Consider the following 19,277-nt stretch of genomic DNA (forward strand, 5'->3'; position numbering starts at 1 on the left):
TTTGTGCATGTGAGTTGTATGTTTGTGAAACTGCCCGCGACACAAGGAAAGCGCAATACATTGTGCTCTTCTACTCAATGTATTGCAACTTGCATGGTATTTCTCGTCTCGTCTAAATGTGCCCTATGTCTCTAATATAGGAGCCAGAACAAGCAATGTTCAACATACTTGGTCATTGTTTGACGGCGATTCAATATTGCATTTTAATTTGTACATACATATTTCTTATAGTATAGTAATATTAATTATTTTAGTGTACCATTTGCATTCAAGATGTTATAAATGAGCATTGATTTATCAATAATGGAATCTGTTATGTGATCTCGGATAAATTTTACTCTACGATAGTGTACTGTAATTTCACAGTGTTGCCATAGTGAATATTTTTCGATTAGTGACGTGTGTTATTCTGTTATAAATGAACTAGGTATATTAATACTAAATAGTGAATAGTTTATCATAATTATGTTACATAGAATCTGGCAACATTTATTTTATGAATTTGGTTTGTTTTAAGCTAAGGCACACTACAGATGTTATGTTGCGTATTGTCGCATAGTAACAAAGAGTTTTTACTTACTACAATCTTTTTACCTTGGTAACTTTAATCTTAGCCTATGAACTCCTACAAACGTCATATCTACCAGAAATATCAGTGCATGTCTATCGCAGGTTTCTATTATGGAAACGAGAACGTTGTAGGTGGTCTATAGCGTAAAAAGAAAAGCGTTTGTAGGAGATTTATAAAGTGCGCACAAGGAAAAGTTTTTGTACTAAAATGCAATGTGACAATACGGTTCAGAACAATATTTTTGCACAGCAAATAGTCATAAAGCGCATCTCGCCTTAGGTACTCGCAAAGTTGGCAGCACGCATCAGATTTCTTTATGTCACTAGGAAATAGATTTTCATTTGGACCCAACCGGAAGCCTTAATCGTGAGCTAATGCAGGTCAGAAACTAGTCCGGCTATCCTTGCTTCCTCGCTGCTTTTTTGTCAGTCAATTATGCACTCTATACAGTAAGGATTTAGAGTCCGTTTCCAAATGTCATAAAGAAATCGGGGTACCGCCAACTCTGAGGCCGACTAGACAATTTAGACTAGCCTTGTAAATAGCTCACGATTGTCCTCCAAGATAAAGATATAGGGTGTCTCATCACTGCCTTTATATAAGTGTTACTGGAGTATAAAAGCTAGCTATGAAGTAATGCCTGATGCAACCGGATATTATATTTGTACCATGTTTCAAATATTGATTTTAATAAACGAGTTCTATTTATGCCTTACGTTTTATGTTTGTATTATAGTGGGTATATATTTCGGTATGCCCAGGATGAGATGGGCAGGCGAAATAAAAATTATAGCAGGATTAGGACGGATTGGAAGGGCAAGAGATAAAGGATTATGGTATAAAAAAGGGGGCCTATTCCCAGAAGAGGGTTGTTGAGGGCCGATGATTATGATGACTAATTATTAAAGCTGCGCTATTATTATATTTTATCTATCTAATGACGTGGTTCGATTGTCTGAAACCTGACCACAGTACCTATCATTCTACATATTATTTGTATAATTCCGCATAAGCCCGACTAATTCCCCGAACGGAGTTCTTAATGATAGCCTTACCCCAGGTCAAAAAATAACATCTGAAACTGTTACATGGTATCTTTTAGAAGAGATAATTATATAGGATGAAAGCAATACTCCAAATACGACAAACTCTTATTTATTTACAATAGCAAACCTAACCTTACATTAATATTATTTAATTAGCTAACACGTCTCCACCACCTCGTGCGGGAACCACTGTGATGATTCTAAACTATCCCAGAGAGACATTTCGGGATCCAGGAATTCTTGATTCAGTTGGTCTACATCAAGCACTTTCTTGTGTTCTGAAAAAATGAAAATATATTTGAGTGACTTATTATGATATTATTTGTAAACTCAACATTATTTATATTAAAAAATTAGAAACAAAATTAGATAGGATGGCCTGCCATCACGTTTTAAAGTAATAATATTATGGGTGTGAAAGTGATACCGCTCTACGCGGGGTATTACGCTGTCAAGTCCTAAAACCATCATAATATTAGTTTAAGACTGGTAGTAGACCCTCGGTTGAAATGTAAATACTGGTTTCCTTCAAGCTGATAGCTACTTTAACAAAAAACCCTGTAACTACATATTAAAAAAGCAGTATTACTTTACATAGTGACTTACCAACTAGCGCCATATCATCGACAGGTGGTTTGACGACGGGCAGCTGCGCGGCGTCGACGACGGGCGCGGCCGGCACGGCCCCCGCGCTCTGCTCGCCCTGCCCGTAGTACCCAGACCACGCAGAGTAGTTCTGCCAGTATGCAGACGGATCATAGTATTGATTGTACTCCTATAACATTAAATGTTACTTCGCTTTTAATGTGCTGACAGTTAAACCTCCCCCCAGTGTTATAGCCAACTAGCTAGACAAATGAAAACGTGCATCGTTAACAATACGAACAATCGTATTAATGTCATAATGTGGCATCACTTACTTTGTCTGGGAAATCTGTACCTATGTTATTATTTTTTCGATTCCTATATGAAACAATTTGTCAGGAAAGTTAGTGTATGGCAACAAAGCTTCAAACCATTATGTACTTACAGTTCCGCTGCTATAGTTAGTATTATTAGCGGGTGGTGTCGTGGGGTTCTGGGTCGCGGCGCCCTTAGGTTTGGGCACTGCTGTACATATTTTCAAGGGTTTCGATCCAAGGCCAGTGTAACCATTCATCGCATACAAGGCGTTCCTCTGCTCGTCCTCATTGCCGAACCTCACGAATCCATAGCCTTTTGTGTAGCCTGAACTATCCAAAATGACTGGAACCAACAAGACGTTAGTATCGTAATCTTAATTGAACTTAAGTTTAGTGATTATTACTTTTATTGGCAAACAATAGCAAGATTTTATGCATTATATTTTTCGCAGATAGCAAATTTGTTTTTGCAAAAGCGCAATACTTGCGTTTTTCTAAAAGTAATCATGTTCGCTGGTTGACCCTAATGCATACCAATCTTTCAGCTATTGCATTATGTATTATATTCCGAGTAAATAGGTACTTAAAAGCACTAATGTGTAATTTTTGCTGCCACTTTTGAAAAGCATAAAATTATAGCAAAAGGCCTAAAGGATAAAAATATATGAGTAAGGCAACACATTTATTTACATGTAGCAACACAGAAAGCAATAAAAACCAATATTAAATAATACCTTAGGGCTCACCATATTATTTTAGGGCAGCCAAAGTAAATAAAAAAGAGTATGATATACATGAAGTTATGGACTTTTTATATTTGAATCCTTCAAGTGTATTTTTTTATATTTACGTTTTTAACATCATAATTAGCTTCAACAAATTGAATTAATGAAAAAGGTGATATTTTAAGTAATATGAGTGATTCTATCTATTGCAAGCTGTAGTACTGACTGAGGTTATTTATAGATATATAAAATACTGTGTTTTATCGTAAAAGAAGCACGCAGGTGAAGCCGCGGGCGAAAGCTTGTCTTACAATAATTATTTTATTTTTAAATCTGATTTAGTAAAAAGATTACTTTGTTTTTTAAATTGTCCCCACAGTAGACACAACAGAGAACAATGGTAATGTTTAAGTGTGACTCAAAGGACAAAATATGTATTTATATAAAAACCCCCCAGTAAGGAATTCAAGCCTTGTGTCGCGGGGGGCTTACAAACATACAACTCACACGTACAGACTCAGAACAAGCATTCGTGGATCACACAAATGCTTTTCCTACGAGGGGTTCGAACCCGCGACACGATGCGCACAGTGGGTTTGGCGTGTTGACCTTAACCGTATCCGTGCAGTCGAAATCATTGATAACAGGAGTTGCCATAAGACAGGCATATCGCCGACCCGTAGCTTTGACGATACCAGTGCAGCCTCGGCCTAAGGATTCCCTTCCAAGAATATTGCTACCTTAGACTCACAATCTACCGAATTAAAAGAAACATACCTTTAGCTGTTTTGATTGAAGAGTACTTTGATGCAAAGACTCTGTAGAGGGAATAGTCATCAACATCAGGGCTCAAGTCTCCGACCCATACTGAGAATTCTCTTTCTTGTTGCATATTGGCACGGGCTTCCCTGGATGCAGTATTTAGTCTGAACCTCACAACTGGAAATGTGCCAGGAATAGGCTTACCATTTAACTTATGCATGGCATCTATTGCCTCTTCATCAGTCTGTGAAAGTTTATGTATATGTTAAGAGTTGAATGAAGGAGATTAAAGACTTCTTTGTTCATTTATCTTGGGATCAGATAACCGTGTGTGAGTTGTACAAGTAAAAAAAAAAAAAAAAATAGTGACCATTAAGTCTGTGTAGGAGTACATCTTATACTGAGCATAATAGTACCTTGAAAGCCGTTTCCAAAAACAGTAATTTATGTTGTCTTTTGTTAATCATTAGAAAATTATAAAACAAGATACATTTACCTGAAAATGAACAAAAGCATATCCAGCTGGTTCTCCGGTGAATTTGTTTCTCATGACTTTCACAGCTAATGGCCGCTGCCCCATGCGGTTGAAAGCAGCCATTATGAAACTCTCCGTCATATTGGGCTCCAACTGAATTAATGAACATTAACATTAATCTCCAAAAAAACTGTGTATACATAGTTTGGACTAAAAATTTTCAATACCAGTAATTATATTATTAAAGGTTGTCTGGAAGATATCGCTTTTAGCGATAAGACCGGCATTGTACACTAACACTGTATGTATTATGAATCACTGCTGCATTTCCATGGTGTACAATAAAGAATATTCTATTCTACATCAAACGTGCTTTCTTTTTACTTTTAAATATTCATTCTCTAACAATCAATGCATGAGAAGGCTAATTCTTTAAAGGTATCTATTTACTGTGTGTTTCAACTAACATATAAAAATTAAATAATTCATGTTTGTAGTTTTAGGAAAATTGTGTGTATATTGATCATGCATGCATTGATTAACTAGGGTTTCATTAACTTTCATACAAAAAAATGATCACTTTTTCAGAACAAAACATAAGGTTAGTAGAAGTTATGAAAACTTACACTGCCCATCCATAGTTGACATTGCATAGCCATCGTGGAAAACGGAACTACAATAACTTTTGTTATTAATTTTAGATCTTAAAAATGCAATATTTTTAATATTAGACGAAATTCACGCCGACTACAATGTTTTGGTCTGGATAATGTTGTCAAATTGTCGATAACTGACAGATCCAATGACCGGCTTGTGAATGGAAAGGAAACGACACAGATGCAAAATACGTATAAAATCTGAACCTAATAATCGACTAAGATGTAATAAAAGTTAAAATCATAATTTTAACATAATTTACAGTGGTCTAAACAAAATGTTTAATTATTCTTTGAAATAATGGACTTTATATCTTCTATAAAACAAATGACTAAAATATGACTCATTTTATCGCATTGCATTGCAAAGTGACGTGAATAAATACCAAGTTGACGTGACGTGTGCTGCACAAGTAGAGAAAGATGTCATCGTCGAGACAAAACCAAAGGAAGGTGAACGAGACAAGTGGATTATTTGATAAGAAAACCATTTTCTTGAAATGTGTAATGTGACTGTGCTTCGAACAAAGGACTATTAATGTCTTAAAAGTATTCATATTTATTCGAAACTCGTGGTTTTAACCGAAAAAAGGTAAATAATAATAAGTTTTAACGTTTACTTGCCACCTTTTCATTATCATATATCAGGTCAATAATATCACAGAAATGTCACGACTTGATAACATTGACGCATTGGAAAAGCAATTAGCAGAGTTGCAAATGGCAAAGGATTTAAATAATTCTGGAAAAGTTAAGAAGATACCGCCAGCTGTACCGCCAAAAAAGAAGGCACAACCTCAAGTCCCTCACAGCGCAGTCGTAAGCGCCATAAGGGAGCCGTCATACTCATCCATGATAATGCCACCTACAAATAACAATAATACAACGTACAGTAACACGCTACCACCGGGCAATGCTCGGCCATCGATTCATAAAGATTACGCAAATGTTAATCAACTAAATCTATCAAGTTTTAACAATTCATACAGACAGAATTTACCTCTGCCTCCTAAAAGCTATAATGCAACATATAGCAATATACCTCCATACAGGAGCAATGACAACTTGCCGCCAGTACCACCACCGCCGCCGCCACCTCCGCCACCATCCATCTCTATTTCGACTTCTAAACCATATAACGTACACCACAATAACGACGAGTTCTTGCCACCACCTTCTCCTGTCAGTTCTAACTACAGTGAGCTGGTCAGAGCTACAGCAAACATAAATTACAACCAAGAAAGGCAAAATTATCCCCCAATATATCAAAATGAATATCCTGAGTATGGAGCTTCACAATCCTCGACATATGAGTCACTTTATGAGCCTATTAACCCGCGCCCACACAGCAACTTGTCATCTCAGACTAATTCCATGCATAATTATAGAAATAACTTGTCAAACACAAGTAAGTCACCGCTCCATAAAGAAGAAGAGGTTGATGCACTCACTAATCTTCTTGTTAAATCTATTTCTGACAGTCAGGACTTGGATGTATTTGGAACCTGTGTTAAATGTGATGGTAAAGTAATAGGGGAAACATCAGGCTGTACAGCAATGGGCAACATGTACCATGTAAAATGCTTCTGTTGTCACCGCTGCAATGTGAACTTGCAAGGGAAACCATTTTATGCTGTCGAAGGGCAGCCTTTCTGTGAGTCAGATTACTATGAAACCTTAGAAAAGTGTTCTGTATGTGGCATGCCTATTCTGGATAGAATTTTACGAGCGACTGGCAAACCATACCATCCAAACTGTTTTACTTGTGTTGTATGCGGAAAAAGTCTAGATGGGATTCCATTCACAGTTGATGCAATGAATCAAATTCACTGTATTGAGGACTTCCATAAGAAATTTGCGCCACGGTGCTGTGTTTGTGAGTTGCCTATTATGCCAGAGGAAGGTGAAGAAGAAACTGTGAGAGTGGTAGCTCTAGACCGCAGTTTCCATGTAAGATGTTACCGCTGCGAAGACTGTGGGCTCTTACTGTCTTCGGAATCGGAAGGTCGTGGATGTTACCCTCTCGATGATCACATCCTATGCAGAAACTGCAATGCCCATCGCATCCGCCTGCTGACTAATGTTATGACCACAGACCTTTAACTATTTACTCATTATTTTAATGTTGGTCATCATTTCTACATTAAGGTAAAGCATTTTCATTTTGAACAAGAGATCATTATTTATTTATTATATACAGAAAAATATTAAAATGTATTAATTTTACAGTAGATGTAAGGTTGAATAATGTATTTTTGTATGTAATTTTCTAGTGATATATCTTAAGTAACAGAGTAGATAGTAACTCTTTATTTATGTAGATAGTATGAGCCATCGTATTCTGTAAGAAGACTGTTAATAAGAGTAATATTTGTCTATTCTATTGTAATGTTAGTTGATTATAAAAAATATTATAATTGGTTTTTATTATAAACATCATGTGATAATCGAGACAATATTGTTGTGTATTTACGGAGCATTATAAATGCTATAAAATCCTATACATTTATTAGTGTAGTTACATTTGTAATCTATTGTGGCAGCATATTATTTTTATATTAATAAATATTTTATTTTATTTCTGTGGATTATTTAGAAATACAAACATCATACGTACTTAATTCAATTTATTATATTCCTAAAATTTTGCTATATAGTATACAATACTGGCTTAGTATAAAAATACAAAGGCAAGATTACGATATGTCTTAGTTTCACAATTTCTAATATTATCACATACTCAATAGTCAAAGTCCCTTAAAGACCTTTTTATCGCATCCTAGTTAACTTCTGTCATTAATATCACATTACGGAAGACTATTATCGTAACTAATTACTTAAATTTAATTCAACTATACAAGTAAACTTGAACTAACTAAAGACAAAGTTGTAATCAATGGACATCTTCCCAAATTTAAAGTAACTTATGGTAGTTTAAATGACTACGCTGGTTTTGAGATCCATGTTGATATTGACTTAATTTCTTCCAAAGCCATAGAAAACTAGGAACAAAATTCACAGGTAAAAATTAATTAACATCAATTTACACCTTATGTCTTAATTTAGTGTTAAATTTTGGTGGGCTTAGAACTTGCTTCATAAATATAGACCGCTTTTCCTTTATATTTTTTGACATGATCAAGTCGCTTCCGACGTCTGTTGGTAGTTTATCACTTTCACTATTCACAAAACATGAGTTGTCATAGTTTTGTTTGCGTGGTAATGTCCTTATTCCGAGTTCTGCGTCGAATTGGTTCTTTACACTAACGACGTTGGCCTCGGTTTGCGGTTGGCTTATATCACATGATCGGTATAGTATTTCTTCATCTGAGTTTATATTAAGTCTAGGTTCAAATTTCTCTCTCAAAATGGAAAATTTTCGCCTTGGTCGACTTCTTGCTCCTTTTTTAACGTTTGATATTTTCGAGGCTGATGTGTTTACTACAGGCATGGTAGCAGTATCTTTCTGTATGAGTGATTGTAAAGAAGTGGAAATTTTGTTCGAGGAACAATCATCGCTGCAGTTAATGGGAGCAGAGCTCCCTGACACTAACTGCCATAGAAAGTCAATGTCCTTATTAGATAGGTCCTGTTGATTTTGTTCGGGTTTAATGTTACTCTTTTTACCCTGGATCTTTACACTATTTGAATTCGACTTCTGACGTCGCCTTGTGTTTTTATTGTAAACTGTACTGTCTGTACTGTTTAAATCAGATGAAGTTTGTGAACTATTGGACAAGTTTAGGTCTTTTTTTATTGTTTCAAATTTTGACCTTTGAGCGATGTTTAAGCAATTTTCTTTTTCTGGCAACGATTCCATAATATTGCTTGGATCAAATTTGGAAGGTTCTTTCCAAAGAGCTTGCTTTAAATCTATCTTAGTCGATGTATTAAATTTAGGCGAATCCCATAAATGTTCTCGTCTATGGTAAAGATTTCTTGGAGAATTGGTTACTGTTGATTTACGTATTTCGTCTATAGTCGCTACAAGAGAACTTTCAGAGTTCAGTCTCTTTTTGCTAGAAGGGTCTATATCACCTAAGTCGTCTAATTCTTCCATGATCGGTTCTAAATGGTTTGGATCCTTACTAACTTCAGCCATACACGGTTTAGCTAAGAAGGTATCGTCATGAGATACTAAGGTATTAGCGTAATCATCTTGATTTGTTCTATCAAACTTCACGAATACATTTGAATATGTGTGAGGTTTCTTAGGGAAGGGTGGTGCTGCTAAGATAGCGTTTTTCAAATCTTGAGAGATACAGCTACTGATTTCAGAACTGCCAGACGTTAACGTATCTCTTCTGCGATCTCTTACGACGCTGCCATCATGTAGCCAGTTCTCGATATCTGAGTACCCATTCCATGACCTTAAGCCCCAAGCTTCTCTAGCAATATTAACGGCACATATATTTTCATAATCATGAACTGATAGAATTTCTGTTGGAGTATCTAACTCACGAGGTTTTGACGGAAACAAGTCCGTTCCTATACCATTCTTATTTTTATCCTTTTTGGCATACATTTCCTTAAGGATATCTAAAGCTATACGTTGAATGTTTTCAATGTCCGCATCTTGGTTTCCTACTTTTATGTTTTTTAGTGCACTCAAGCATAATTTTTGGACAATATTTTCATTGAAAGTGTTTATATCAGAGCTATTAATATCGCTAAAACTTAGATCTAAATCCATGTCGATGGAATCTGACGAAGTCTTTTTGTTAGAGCCATCGGTGTCTTGACTTATTTCGGAACTGTCTGTTTTAATCATTTTCATAAACTCCTCATTGATCAAATTACACACGTCTAAATTTATATTAGTTAAATCGTCTCTTAACGCATCTGAAGAACATATTCCTCTACGTTTGTGTAGGTTTAAATTGCTAGAAGTTATTTCGTCTATCGAGCTTTCGAGATTCTCCATAGAGCTTAACTTTAAAGTCAGCTCTGTCGGGGAACAAATAGCACGCTTCTTATTATTTTTGTGTTTAAAATCGTCGTCTTGTATAATAGTTTGTGGAGTATTTTCTACCGTGTAAAACTCAACGCTGGAAACATCCATACTATTATTACCGATCGGCGCCGACGTGAATGTTGGTGAGCCAGATCTGGCAATCCAGTGGTCTAAAAGAAACTTTTTGTCAGCGTTTTCACTGTCTTGTCTGGGAGTTGGTTCAGCTGGGATATCTTTACTGAAAAAATAAAAAACGCATCATATAAATAAACCATATGTTGCACATTTGCACTAATATCGAGATAGTAAATTACAACCAACCTTGAGCTGTTATCTGATTTTTCGTTTTTACTGGAACTTTTAAATGATCGAACATGGTTTAGTCCGGTACCTTCTCTTTTATTATTAGATTCTTGTGCTGTTACTTTATTATTTAACTCGATATCATCAACCGCGTTCTTCCAAGAAATTGGGCCCGTATAATGAAAGTATCTATAGTATAGCACCATGGAGCAAATGCCTGTAATTATGAAAAAGTCATAAAAATTTGAAACTCAAAAGTGAATACGCATTTTCGACTTATCACAATAACGTACCAATTATTGTGCCAAATATTATACATATGGCTGCAGCAATAGACCACGATTTCCTTTGTCTCTCAGAGTCAGCTATTAGCACATATAAAAACAAGCTTCCAAAATTTTGCGATATCATCAACGTGTAAAAAAGCATCAGACGATATCGCGTGTGGCCTTCTCGTAAATTAATATAGCAAAAACAGTAAACAAATCCCATTACAACGTTGTAAAGGGTTTCTTCCAATTTGTTTGGGCAGAATGTGGTTTTTTGGACTACAATCCAAAAAGTCATTGCTGACCAGTGTAAACCTGGAAAATACATTTATTTATGTTAAGACACAAATACGATGGATTATTTGGATCCTTGTGTATAATAAATTAGTGTAACTAGTTCTTTTTCTTTTCATTTACGAGTAACTAGTTACGCAATATACTCAAAACATCACCTACCTAACGGAATCAGTGTCCAGATACCAAAAATTATGGCGAATAATAAAATTCCCGGTATTCGGCCAATTAACATTCCAAAGTGCCATAGTAACTTCAATATGAGCGAATTCCAGCTAAAGTTTTCATTTGAAAAAGCCGTAATACTGTAAATATACGTCGCGCAGCCCCATATAACTGACGCGATTGACGCAGTTAAAGCAAATACTGAAAGAAAGGAAAATAATGATAAATATATTTATAAGGTAAAATAATATATTTTTCTTTTATTTGGAACGTGCGAAAATATTAATTGTTACCTTTCGTGTAGTAATTTTCATCTAATGTGACTACGGCGTAAGTTTGTAATATTATTTGCGGTACCGTACCAATAAAAATATATAAGAAATGCAATAAACTCAAATCGTTTCTCTGAGAAATCAATTTATGAGTTTTTATTGACTCCAAATTTTTGCACACGAACACTTTTCGCAAAAATATGATGTATCTGAAACGGATAAAACGACATAGGTATAATAGTCTAGGAGGTGCTCCACTATTTACCTAGTTAATATCTTCATACTTTACCTCTCTAATAAACCAACAAGGCAAATATGAGTAATCCAATGACGTAAACTCGATTTTTGATCACTAACGAACCATCTAATCGAGAATATATTTATGAGTACATTAGGAGTTACTATGAAAATTAATGTTCCGAGCGCCCAGTAAAGATGACCATCTTTACAATATTCCGCAAATACTATTATATCTGAAACAAAAGACAAGGTTTTCATGAATATACATAAACATAAAACTATATACCGGCCCATTGATTCAAATCATAACAGAAAAAAGTCCCGACCAATTAACATAACTGACAGCAAAAACTCGCTTACCTGTCGTAAGATCTGCTAATATTGTAACGAGTGATATAAATACACACAAAACATGAATGATACAAAAGTTTTCATCTTGATTGTTTGATGTTTTACTTTCTATGTTATGGTTTCCGAATCTACAAGCCTCCGCCATTCTAAAAATTCATTCATAAACACATATTGAAAACAAACAAATAAACTTCAACTGTTTCTGTATCGCCGACATGAGTGTTATTTCAGAATATTTCGTTATTTCTGCAATAAAAATTCATTACAGGGTACAATCACTTGTATAGGTACGTCACATTGAACAAACCAATACAATCTAAACTAGTTGTAAGTTCAGTGCTTTAAGTCTCACTCAATGCAGCGTGGGCGCATACAAATACAATAAGAAAACTTTTGCCCTATGTTAAAAGCTCTCGTTCTACAGATTATATTACGGCTTTCAGCTGTCATCCTCCTCTGATCGTCTTGTCTGAAATTATTATTAGAAATTCAATATGTTCGAAAAACATCTGAAATTAATTATAAAGTTTATTTCCTGCATAAATGCACTTGAAAACGTTTTCTTTCGTGTCCGATATGTTTTCAATAATCGCCTAAAGAATGAGTGACTTGAAAAATATTTCGGGCCAATCACTTTTCAAAGCAGGATAACGAGTTACTGACAGTAAATTGACATTTCATATGTTATTTACAAAATACAAAAATAAACGTCTGCTTCTGTTTTAACTTATTTAAAGTTAATTTCTAGTTGTTTTGACTTAGTTTTAATATAAAGAGTTTAAAAATATAAAAATGATACACGACGCTTTGTTAATTTTGTGGGATTGCTCTAATTTATCTAAGACCAAGGAAGAGGTAAGACTGGTTAATTATTTTACTATAAAACAATTAAAAAAAGTTTTAAACCACATAAATTACTTTAAAAAAATGTGTAATAATTAAATATTTTAGAATAGCGTAACAGCATACGCTAACGATGGCGATGCAGAAATATTTGCGAGAATCAATGAGATATCTAAGAGTCACCATAAAATTCAAAACTTCATTGAGGCCACCGGTTTCCGGTCAAGAAAGACACATGCAGGTAAAATATCATAAATTGCTAGTTCTATAAAATGGCGTAGAATTTTTATAAAAAGGATTTAGTTTGTGATCTTTCTTTAAATATTCAGCCAAGAATGTCACTAAAAATTTCAGGACTGAAAATGTGCGGCCTCTACTCGCAAGCTCTGAGCGAAGGTTTCTCAGAAGTCATACAGACTTACAAGAAAACTCTCATGGAGGTTGAAGCCTTAGTCATTGGCAATCACAATTACACTCTATCATTTGTGTATAGTTACGTAGAGAAATATAGAGGGCTGTTCAACATGTTGAATAAAATAATAGCTGCTATTGAACAAAGGAGGCTGACTGGATGTCAGATATTAAGTCTGTTGCATCAGTATATATTGAATGCTAATGAGAGGGTGCATGAAGCGGTGATCAGGTTTGTGTACTGTTACTCCATTGGTAATTCTTTATAGCTTTCTTTATAATCTCTGTAGCTTTGTTTTGATAAATATGCTTCATTTACTGCTTTTGTCAACTTATATTAAAGTTAAAACACCCATTGCTATAGAAAAAACTCAACATCCTCTTCCACACTAAGTGTGATTGATGTTTGTAAGGTTTAAAATTACCTATCTTAAACAGTCTATTAGGAGTTTATGCCTTTAATAATTAATTGTAACTCTAGACTCATTTCTGTAGTTGTTTTTATTATTTCTCTACTTATATTCTGTCATCATTAAGCAACTCTATATATTACAGAATATTCTCATGTATCAACAAAGTGTTTGTAAACCAGCTCTGCACTTGGTTACTGTATGGTGAGCTGAAGGACCCATACCAAGAGTTCTTCATACTCCATAACCAGACAGCCGAGGCATCAGAGAGCTTCCTCTCATCTCCATCATCTACTAACTGTGAAAAAACACTAGTGTCCACAGTAAGTTTATTGTGTTTAATCTATACTAGTATTATTAATACAAAAGTATGTCTGACTGTTACAGACAACAGGCCACTATTTATGTATATCAAAACACACTGAATTCTAGATAAATACTGAAAACATAATAAATAAATTATATCTACACCAAACATTGAATTTTTTGTGTTCCAGGCATTTTCAAAGGTTTTCAAAATAAATTTGACCTATGTAAACTTGGAACAAGAACTTTTGTTTAAATGCTTGTCCTTTACTCCTGCAGTTATCTTAAACCTATACTATAAAAATATATATTTTCCAGCTCCAAGATGCAACATTAGAATGTGGATATGTGTTAAATCCTAACATGATCCCATACTATGTGCCTCTCTCTCTTGCACAAGAGATATTGTTTATTGGCAAGACTATTATCCTCTTTGGTTTTGATCCTAAGAAGGTAAAGAAGAATAGTTCATTTGTTGCTAGCAGGACACTAATGCCACTGCAGAAGTGTGGGGTTGATTCGAGAAGGTAAATAATGATATTTTTTATTTAAGGTTTATCAAAAGGTAGAACGACGACCTCCGTGGTCGAGTGGCGTACGCACCGGTTTCAAGGTGTCGCTAGCTCTGAGGACCCGGGTTCGATCCCCTGTTGATGCAAAAATGCTGATGTAAAAATTCACATTTCTACATTGTCTCGGATCTGAGTGTTTGTGGTACCTTCGTTTTATCTGAATTCCATAACACAAGTGCTTTAGCAACTTACTTTGGATTCAGAACAATGTATGTGATGTTGTCCGCATTTATTTATTTACTATTATTATGTATATTCAATATTGATTTGCGACCCCGCCGCGTCGTCTCATGATAAAGGTCTCCAGTAGGATCTGAAAATAGTTGGGCTATACTGATAGATTCGCGTATGTTATTAAATAAAACATTTTGAATCTGAAAGTTGTTATAACAAAAAGGAACACATTAGGGTACTGGGTTGATACCAGCTTTTTTCATTCCTTGTATTTTTGCAATACTGACAATATAATAATGACTCATAACCCTCATAATTCTAGACTATACACATATTTGATTAAGGACTAAAACACGATTAAACTTTCATATTTAGTTGTTGTTTCAGATTCACAATATGGGAAGACAAAGAAGCAGAGTTCCATGAAAAGTTACAGAAATTGAAAAACCCAGAAGTATTTGAAGTTTGTAATTTAAGAGGCGTTATCAGGGAAATAAAGGAATGCGTAACTAAGGTATTTATCAACAGTGTGCACTATGGTTTAGGACTATTTCAACACTCAACTTAGCCAAATAAATAAGGTGCCGGTATTCTACATACAGGTATGTGAGCCTACGAACTACTCTTGATTATTTGGCAGACTCGTTAGTCGCCGTATGACGACATACTAATGAACCATTTAGAACCAGAAACCGACTGGAATTCATAACTTTTCTCTTGTATTAAAATAATCAATGGTAAATGCTAGAAAGGAAAAACTGCTCAAAGAAGTATCAGAGTAAGTAATAACTAAAGTTATATTTCAGCATCTATGGACAGTGGCGGTGGAGGAAGCACAGTTGATCCACGAGCTGCGTCTAATGAAAGACTTCTATCTGCTGGGCCGCGGCGAGCTGTTCCTCGAGTTATTGAGACTGACAGCTCCCATGCTGGACAGGCCCACAGCTAGGACATCCACAAGAGGTAGGTGGATAACTTGACCTTTTAAATATTTGACTACGTCTTTTTCGTATCGTGTTTGCTTGCTCTTTACTAAATAAGGAACATTATATTGAATAAGCTGGTCTGCCAAGTCTAATATATAATCTCTATCTATATTTTTTATATAGTAACTTCTGTGAGAATGAATCATTATTGAATGCAAAGGTTTACTCACGCGTATTGTTCGACCAGTTGGGTCCAAAAATAGGGCAATCCCGATAAGTGCGCGTGAGTAAGCCGTTTAATAATCTCCATAGTGGGCGATGTTGTAGAATAACTAGGACCACTTTATCTATTTAGCAAACCTCTTATAATAAAGGTATTGGAAATATACCCATTTTTTATTACCTGCAAATAATGAACATGCAATTTCATTATTTGCAGGTTTGACTGCATGTAGATGGCCAAGTTGGCCAAGTAGTATAGCATCATTACTTTAAACCTGTTTTGTTTTCAGATATGAACCACGCATTCCAGTTAGCAGCTCGCGCTGTGTTCCTCAGCAACAGTGCAGACATTGAGAAGTTTAGTTTCGAGCTGCCTTACGTGAAGCCCAACGTATCTACTAATACTAGTATTGAAGAGGACAGTTCTACTGGTGTGTAATGTATCTGTTACTTGATATTAAATGTGCCCTTATCACGAAGCGTTAAGGTTGAATTTAAAATAAGAAATTAGAAAGTATTTTGTAAGTCATATCTCTAGCTACACTATAAAGCGGCAAGGCGTATTAAAATTAAGTTTTAACTGCACCTACTACGAATCGAGTAAAATCTGCAATTAAATACAAAGAAAACAAACCCCAGATAGGGCTAAAACCTACGTTTTCTATCTAAAAGCACCAATCGGTTAACCAACTACTGAAGGCAAAGAGTTGGTCCCGACCATGTTAAAAAAAACTCCGCTGTGTATTTCTATTTAATTGCAAAATTGGTTTTCCTTTAATTTTATCCTCTCGGCTCTATTTGTGTAAAAGTCGATTGTTGACATGTCTTATGACGACTTTAGCTCTTTCTCCCTCATACAGTCTCTCATAAGTCCATTGAGTTTTCTTTAACAATCTAACCGTTTACTGAACTCTTGTTATTTCAGTCTCGGACGGCTGGTCGAGCATTATCCTGAAGTACGATTTCAAGTGGCCTCTCCACCTGCTGTTCACACCGGAGGTGCTGGCGCGATACAACGACATGTTCCGGCTTCTGTTGAGGATTAAGAAGACGCAACATGACTTACATGCGCTCTGGAAGACTTATAAACAGTCCACCAGGTTTGTGGAAGATTTTTTGTGGTTTTATTCCGAGGTGGGGGATGTAGTTATTAGTACTCCAAGATACGTTTTATGAAAGGAACAAAGATTTAGGATAATTTTTTCCCCGTAATCTGGGAAACATTACAGCCAATGTATTTTTTTTGCCATAATCATTCTCAATGATTGTTCCCAGTTTCTCGATGTGCCAGCTACACAACAAGCTGATGTTCCTGATGGACAACCTGCAGCACTACATGCAGGCGGACGTCCTGGAGACGAACTTCTCGCGGCTGATGGACGCCGTCTACAAGACCAACGACTTCGAGAAGCTCAAGAAGGCCCACGCGACGTTCCTCGCGGATATACTCAGCCAGTCGTTCTTGACTGTCACTTCGGTAAGCTTTATTCGATTTTAGAACGTTCTTTAAAAAAAAAATTATATATAAAAAAGGTTCATGGTCATATCAGCCTGATAACTCCTGCTGGTAAGTGTATGACCTACTTTTTCGACCGGCTTTTCCAATATAGTAATAGGCTTGCAAAATTCGAGTGCACTTTGGAGAGTCTTAATTTTATTTCCTATTTGATAAACTACTTAATCCCTTAAGACTGCTGCCATAAGGCTTAAAATTATATTACTTAAAACACTGCGCCAAAAAGTTTGCTTGCCCGAACTCCAAATATTGAACCATTTACAGCAAATCTTAAAACTCCTAACAATATAACCTTTGTTGTGAAGTCGCGCGACAGCGACAGTTCGAGCGACGCGGCGGACGCTCTCAACAACCCCGTGTTCTGCAACATCATGGAGTTGCTCAAGCTCTGCCACTCCTTCTGCGGCATGAACAACTCGGTGGCCGACAGGGAGGCAGAAGACTACTATATTAGAGGATATTCTGATCGGTAAATATTATTAACATAACACTTATATTTAGTTGTGGATGTAGATGGATAAAGGGGAAGAGGACAGTCAAAAAAACGATGGATGGTGTGAAAGACGATATCGCATGCGTGAGGTAGGAAGGTATGGATGAAGAATACATGTTGCGTCGAGCTCAGTTAGGATAAGGGCAGTGGAATAATGATGAACATTAATATGTAGTTGGACGCAGAATTTGGCGTAGTGGAGACGAAAAGCAGTGGAGCTAAATTGTTTATCAACGTCTTTCAACGTCACTCAATGACGAGGGATCGATAAATCGCGTCATAGAAATATTGTTTTTTTAGCGAGCCTATATCCAGAGAGAGAGACAGATACCTTAAACACATACTCGATTTTATATATTGGTTGAACTAAATTTTTCCGCATAATTGTTTCAGATTCAACAAGCTAGTGAAGCAGCTGATGCAGCTGCTAGTGTCCCTGCGCGACCGGCCGTGCGGCGTGTACCTGGCGCGGCTGCTCATGCGGCTCGACTACAACCGCTGGCTCAGCGGCGAGGCGCAGCTCACGCAGTCCGTCACCAACATGCTGCGGTATTAGCCGCAGAGAACACTGCCAGGCTGCGGGCTAGCGTATAAAAAAGGCATGCTATACCTACATATAAAAAAAAAACTAACGCCCGCGCACAAGGATTAATTTCCTGGGAGAGGAATTCGCGACGGTTTAAAGACATTCAAATCACATGCACAAAGACACCCACGTCATGGATATATAAGGTATTTTTTGAAATAACTTTGGGGAAAGGCGGGACCCGAATGGGTTGATGCGCTTATGAGCGGTTGCGACAAGGGACGCTTCCTAAAACACGGCAAAATCTGCCCGTAAATTTGTAACAGGTTTTTTGTGCGCATAAAAATATATGCTCGTCTAAAACCAAGGAATAAAGTTTTTTTGGAAGAGTGAATGTCATCAAATATTTAAACAAGTTCAACATAATTTAATAACTAAGAATGATCCTGGTTATACAACCAATCACTAGTGATCAAAATTTATCGTGGAGAAATGAATACCAAATCTATATATATAAAACTCAAAGGTGACTGACTGACATAGTGATGCAACAACGCACAGCCGAAACCACTGGACGGATCGGACTCAAATTTGGCATTCAGGTAGATGTTATGTTGTAGGCATCCGTTAAGAAAGGATTTTGATAAATATTCCATATATTTTAACTGTACTAAAAAAATTGCCGTCACCTGTTTTGTAGTAACTTGTTCATAATTATGTTTGTATTCAAAACTAACTACTAAATAAAATTTCTTGTTTGTTAATTATAGAAGTATATTGATTACAATATTGGTTCATCCTACTTACAAAAGACATATATAGTTATACTGCTGCTGACTTATATACTGCTAGTTATTCTAATATCAATAGATAGTGTTCCTAAATAAATGCGT

The 19,277-nt window shown here is 35.9% G+C and overlaps 4 protein-coding genes across 5 annotated transcripts; 2 read left to right on the top strand and 2 right to left on the bottom strand.

The window, feature by feature from the left end:
* Window positions 1–1,710: 1,710 nt before the first annotated feature.
* Window positions 1,711–5,276, bottom strand: LOC113504202 (tRNA selenocysteine 1-associated protein 1). The gene is made up of 6 exons (XM_026886378.1): window positions 5,108–5,276; window positions 4,503–4,634; window positions 4,022–4,250; window positions 2,648–2,862; window positions 2,224–2,392; window positions 1,711–1,895 (listed from the first exon to the last, which is right to left on the bottom strand). The coding sequence occupies exons 1-6, from the start codon at window positions 5,138–5,140 to the stop codon at window positions 1,774–1,776; spliced, it is 900 nt and encodes a 299-aa protein (XP_026742179.1). The 5' UTR covers window positions 5,141–5,276; the 3' UTR covers window positions 1,711–1,773.
* Window positions 5,277–5,532: 256 nt separating this feature from the next.
* On the top strand, window positions 5,533–7,715 carry LOC113504183 (lipoma-preferred partner homolog). The gene has a single exon (XM_026886354.1). The coding sequence runs from the start codon at window positions 5,804–5,806 to the stop codon at window positions 7,238–7,240; it is 1,437 nt and encodes a 478-aa protein (XP_026742155.1). The 5' UTR covers window positions 5,533–5,803; the 3' UTR covers window positions 7,241–7,715.
* A 32-nt stretch (window positions 7,716–7,747) lies between these two features.
* Window positions 7,748–12,650, bottom strand: LOC113504148. The gene is made up of 7 exons (XM_026886314.1): window positions 11,995–12,650; window positions 11,684–11,867; window positions 11,416–11,603; window positions 11,120–11,323; window positions 10,688–10,978; window positions 10,413–10,611; window positions 7,748–10,329 (listed from the first exon to the last, which is right to left on the bottom strand). The coding sequence occupies exons 1-7, from the start codon at window positions 12,128–12,130 to the stop codon at window positions 8,181–8,183; spliced, it is 3,351 nt and encodes a 1,116-aa protein (XP_026742115.1). The 5' UTR covers window positions 12,131–12,650; the 3' UTR covers window positions 7,748–8,180.
* Window positions 12,651–12,707: 57 nt separating this feature from the next.
* Window positions 12,708–18,909, top strand: LOC113504168 (gamma-tubulin complex component 4 homolog). 2 transcript variants are annotated; one of them, XM_026886335.1, is made up of 12 exons: window positions 12,708–12,840; window positions 12,937–13,069; window positions 13,183–13,471; window positions 13,795–13,972; window positions 14,274–14,482; window positions 15,077–15,215; window positions 15,508–15,664; window positions 16,140–16,280; window positions 16,775–16,949; window positions 17,125–17,326; window positions 17,671–17,834; window positions 18,252–18,909. In XM_026886335.1, the coding sequence occupies exons 1-12, from the start codon at window positions 12,778–12,780 to the stop codon at window positions 18,412–18,414; spliced, it is 2,013 nt and encodes a 670-aa protein (XP_026742136.1). In that variant the 5' UTR covers window positions 12,708–12,777; the 3' UTR covers window positions 18,415–18,909. The 2 variants fall into 2 exon arrangements, with proteins under 2 accessions (XP_026742136.1, XP_026742144.1); XM_026886343.1 differs by having other exon boundaries at window positions 15,089–15,215.
* The last annotated feature ends 368 nt before the right edge of the window (window positions 18,910–19,277 follow it).

Source organism: Trichoplusia ni, chromosome 2 (assembly GCF_003590095.1).
Source record: "Trichoplusia ni isolate ovarian cell line Hi5 chromosome 2, tn1, whole genome shotgun sequence".
Taxonomy (NCBI): domain Eukaryota; kingdom Metazoa; phylum Arthropoda; class Insecta; order Lepidoptera; family Noctuidae; genus Trichoplusia; species Trichoplusia ni.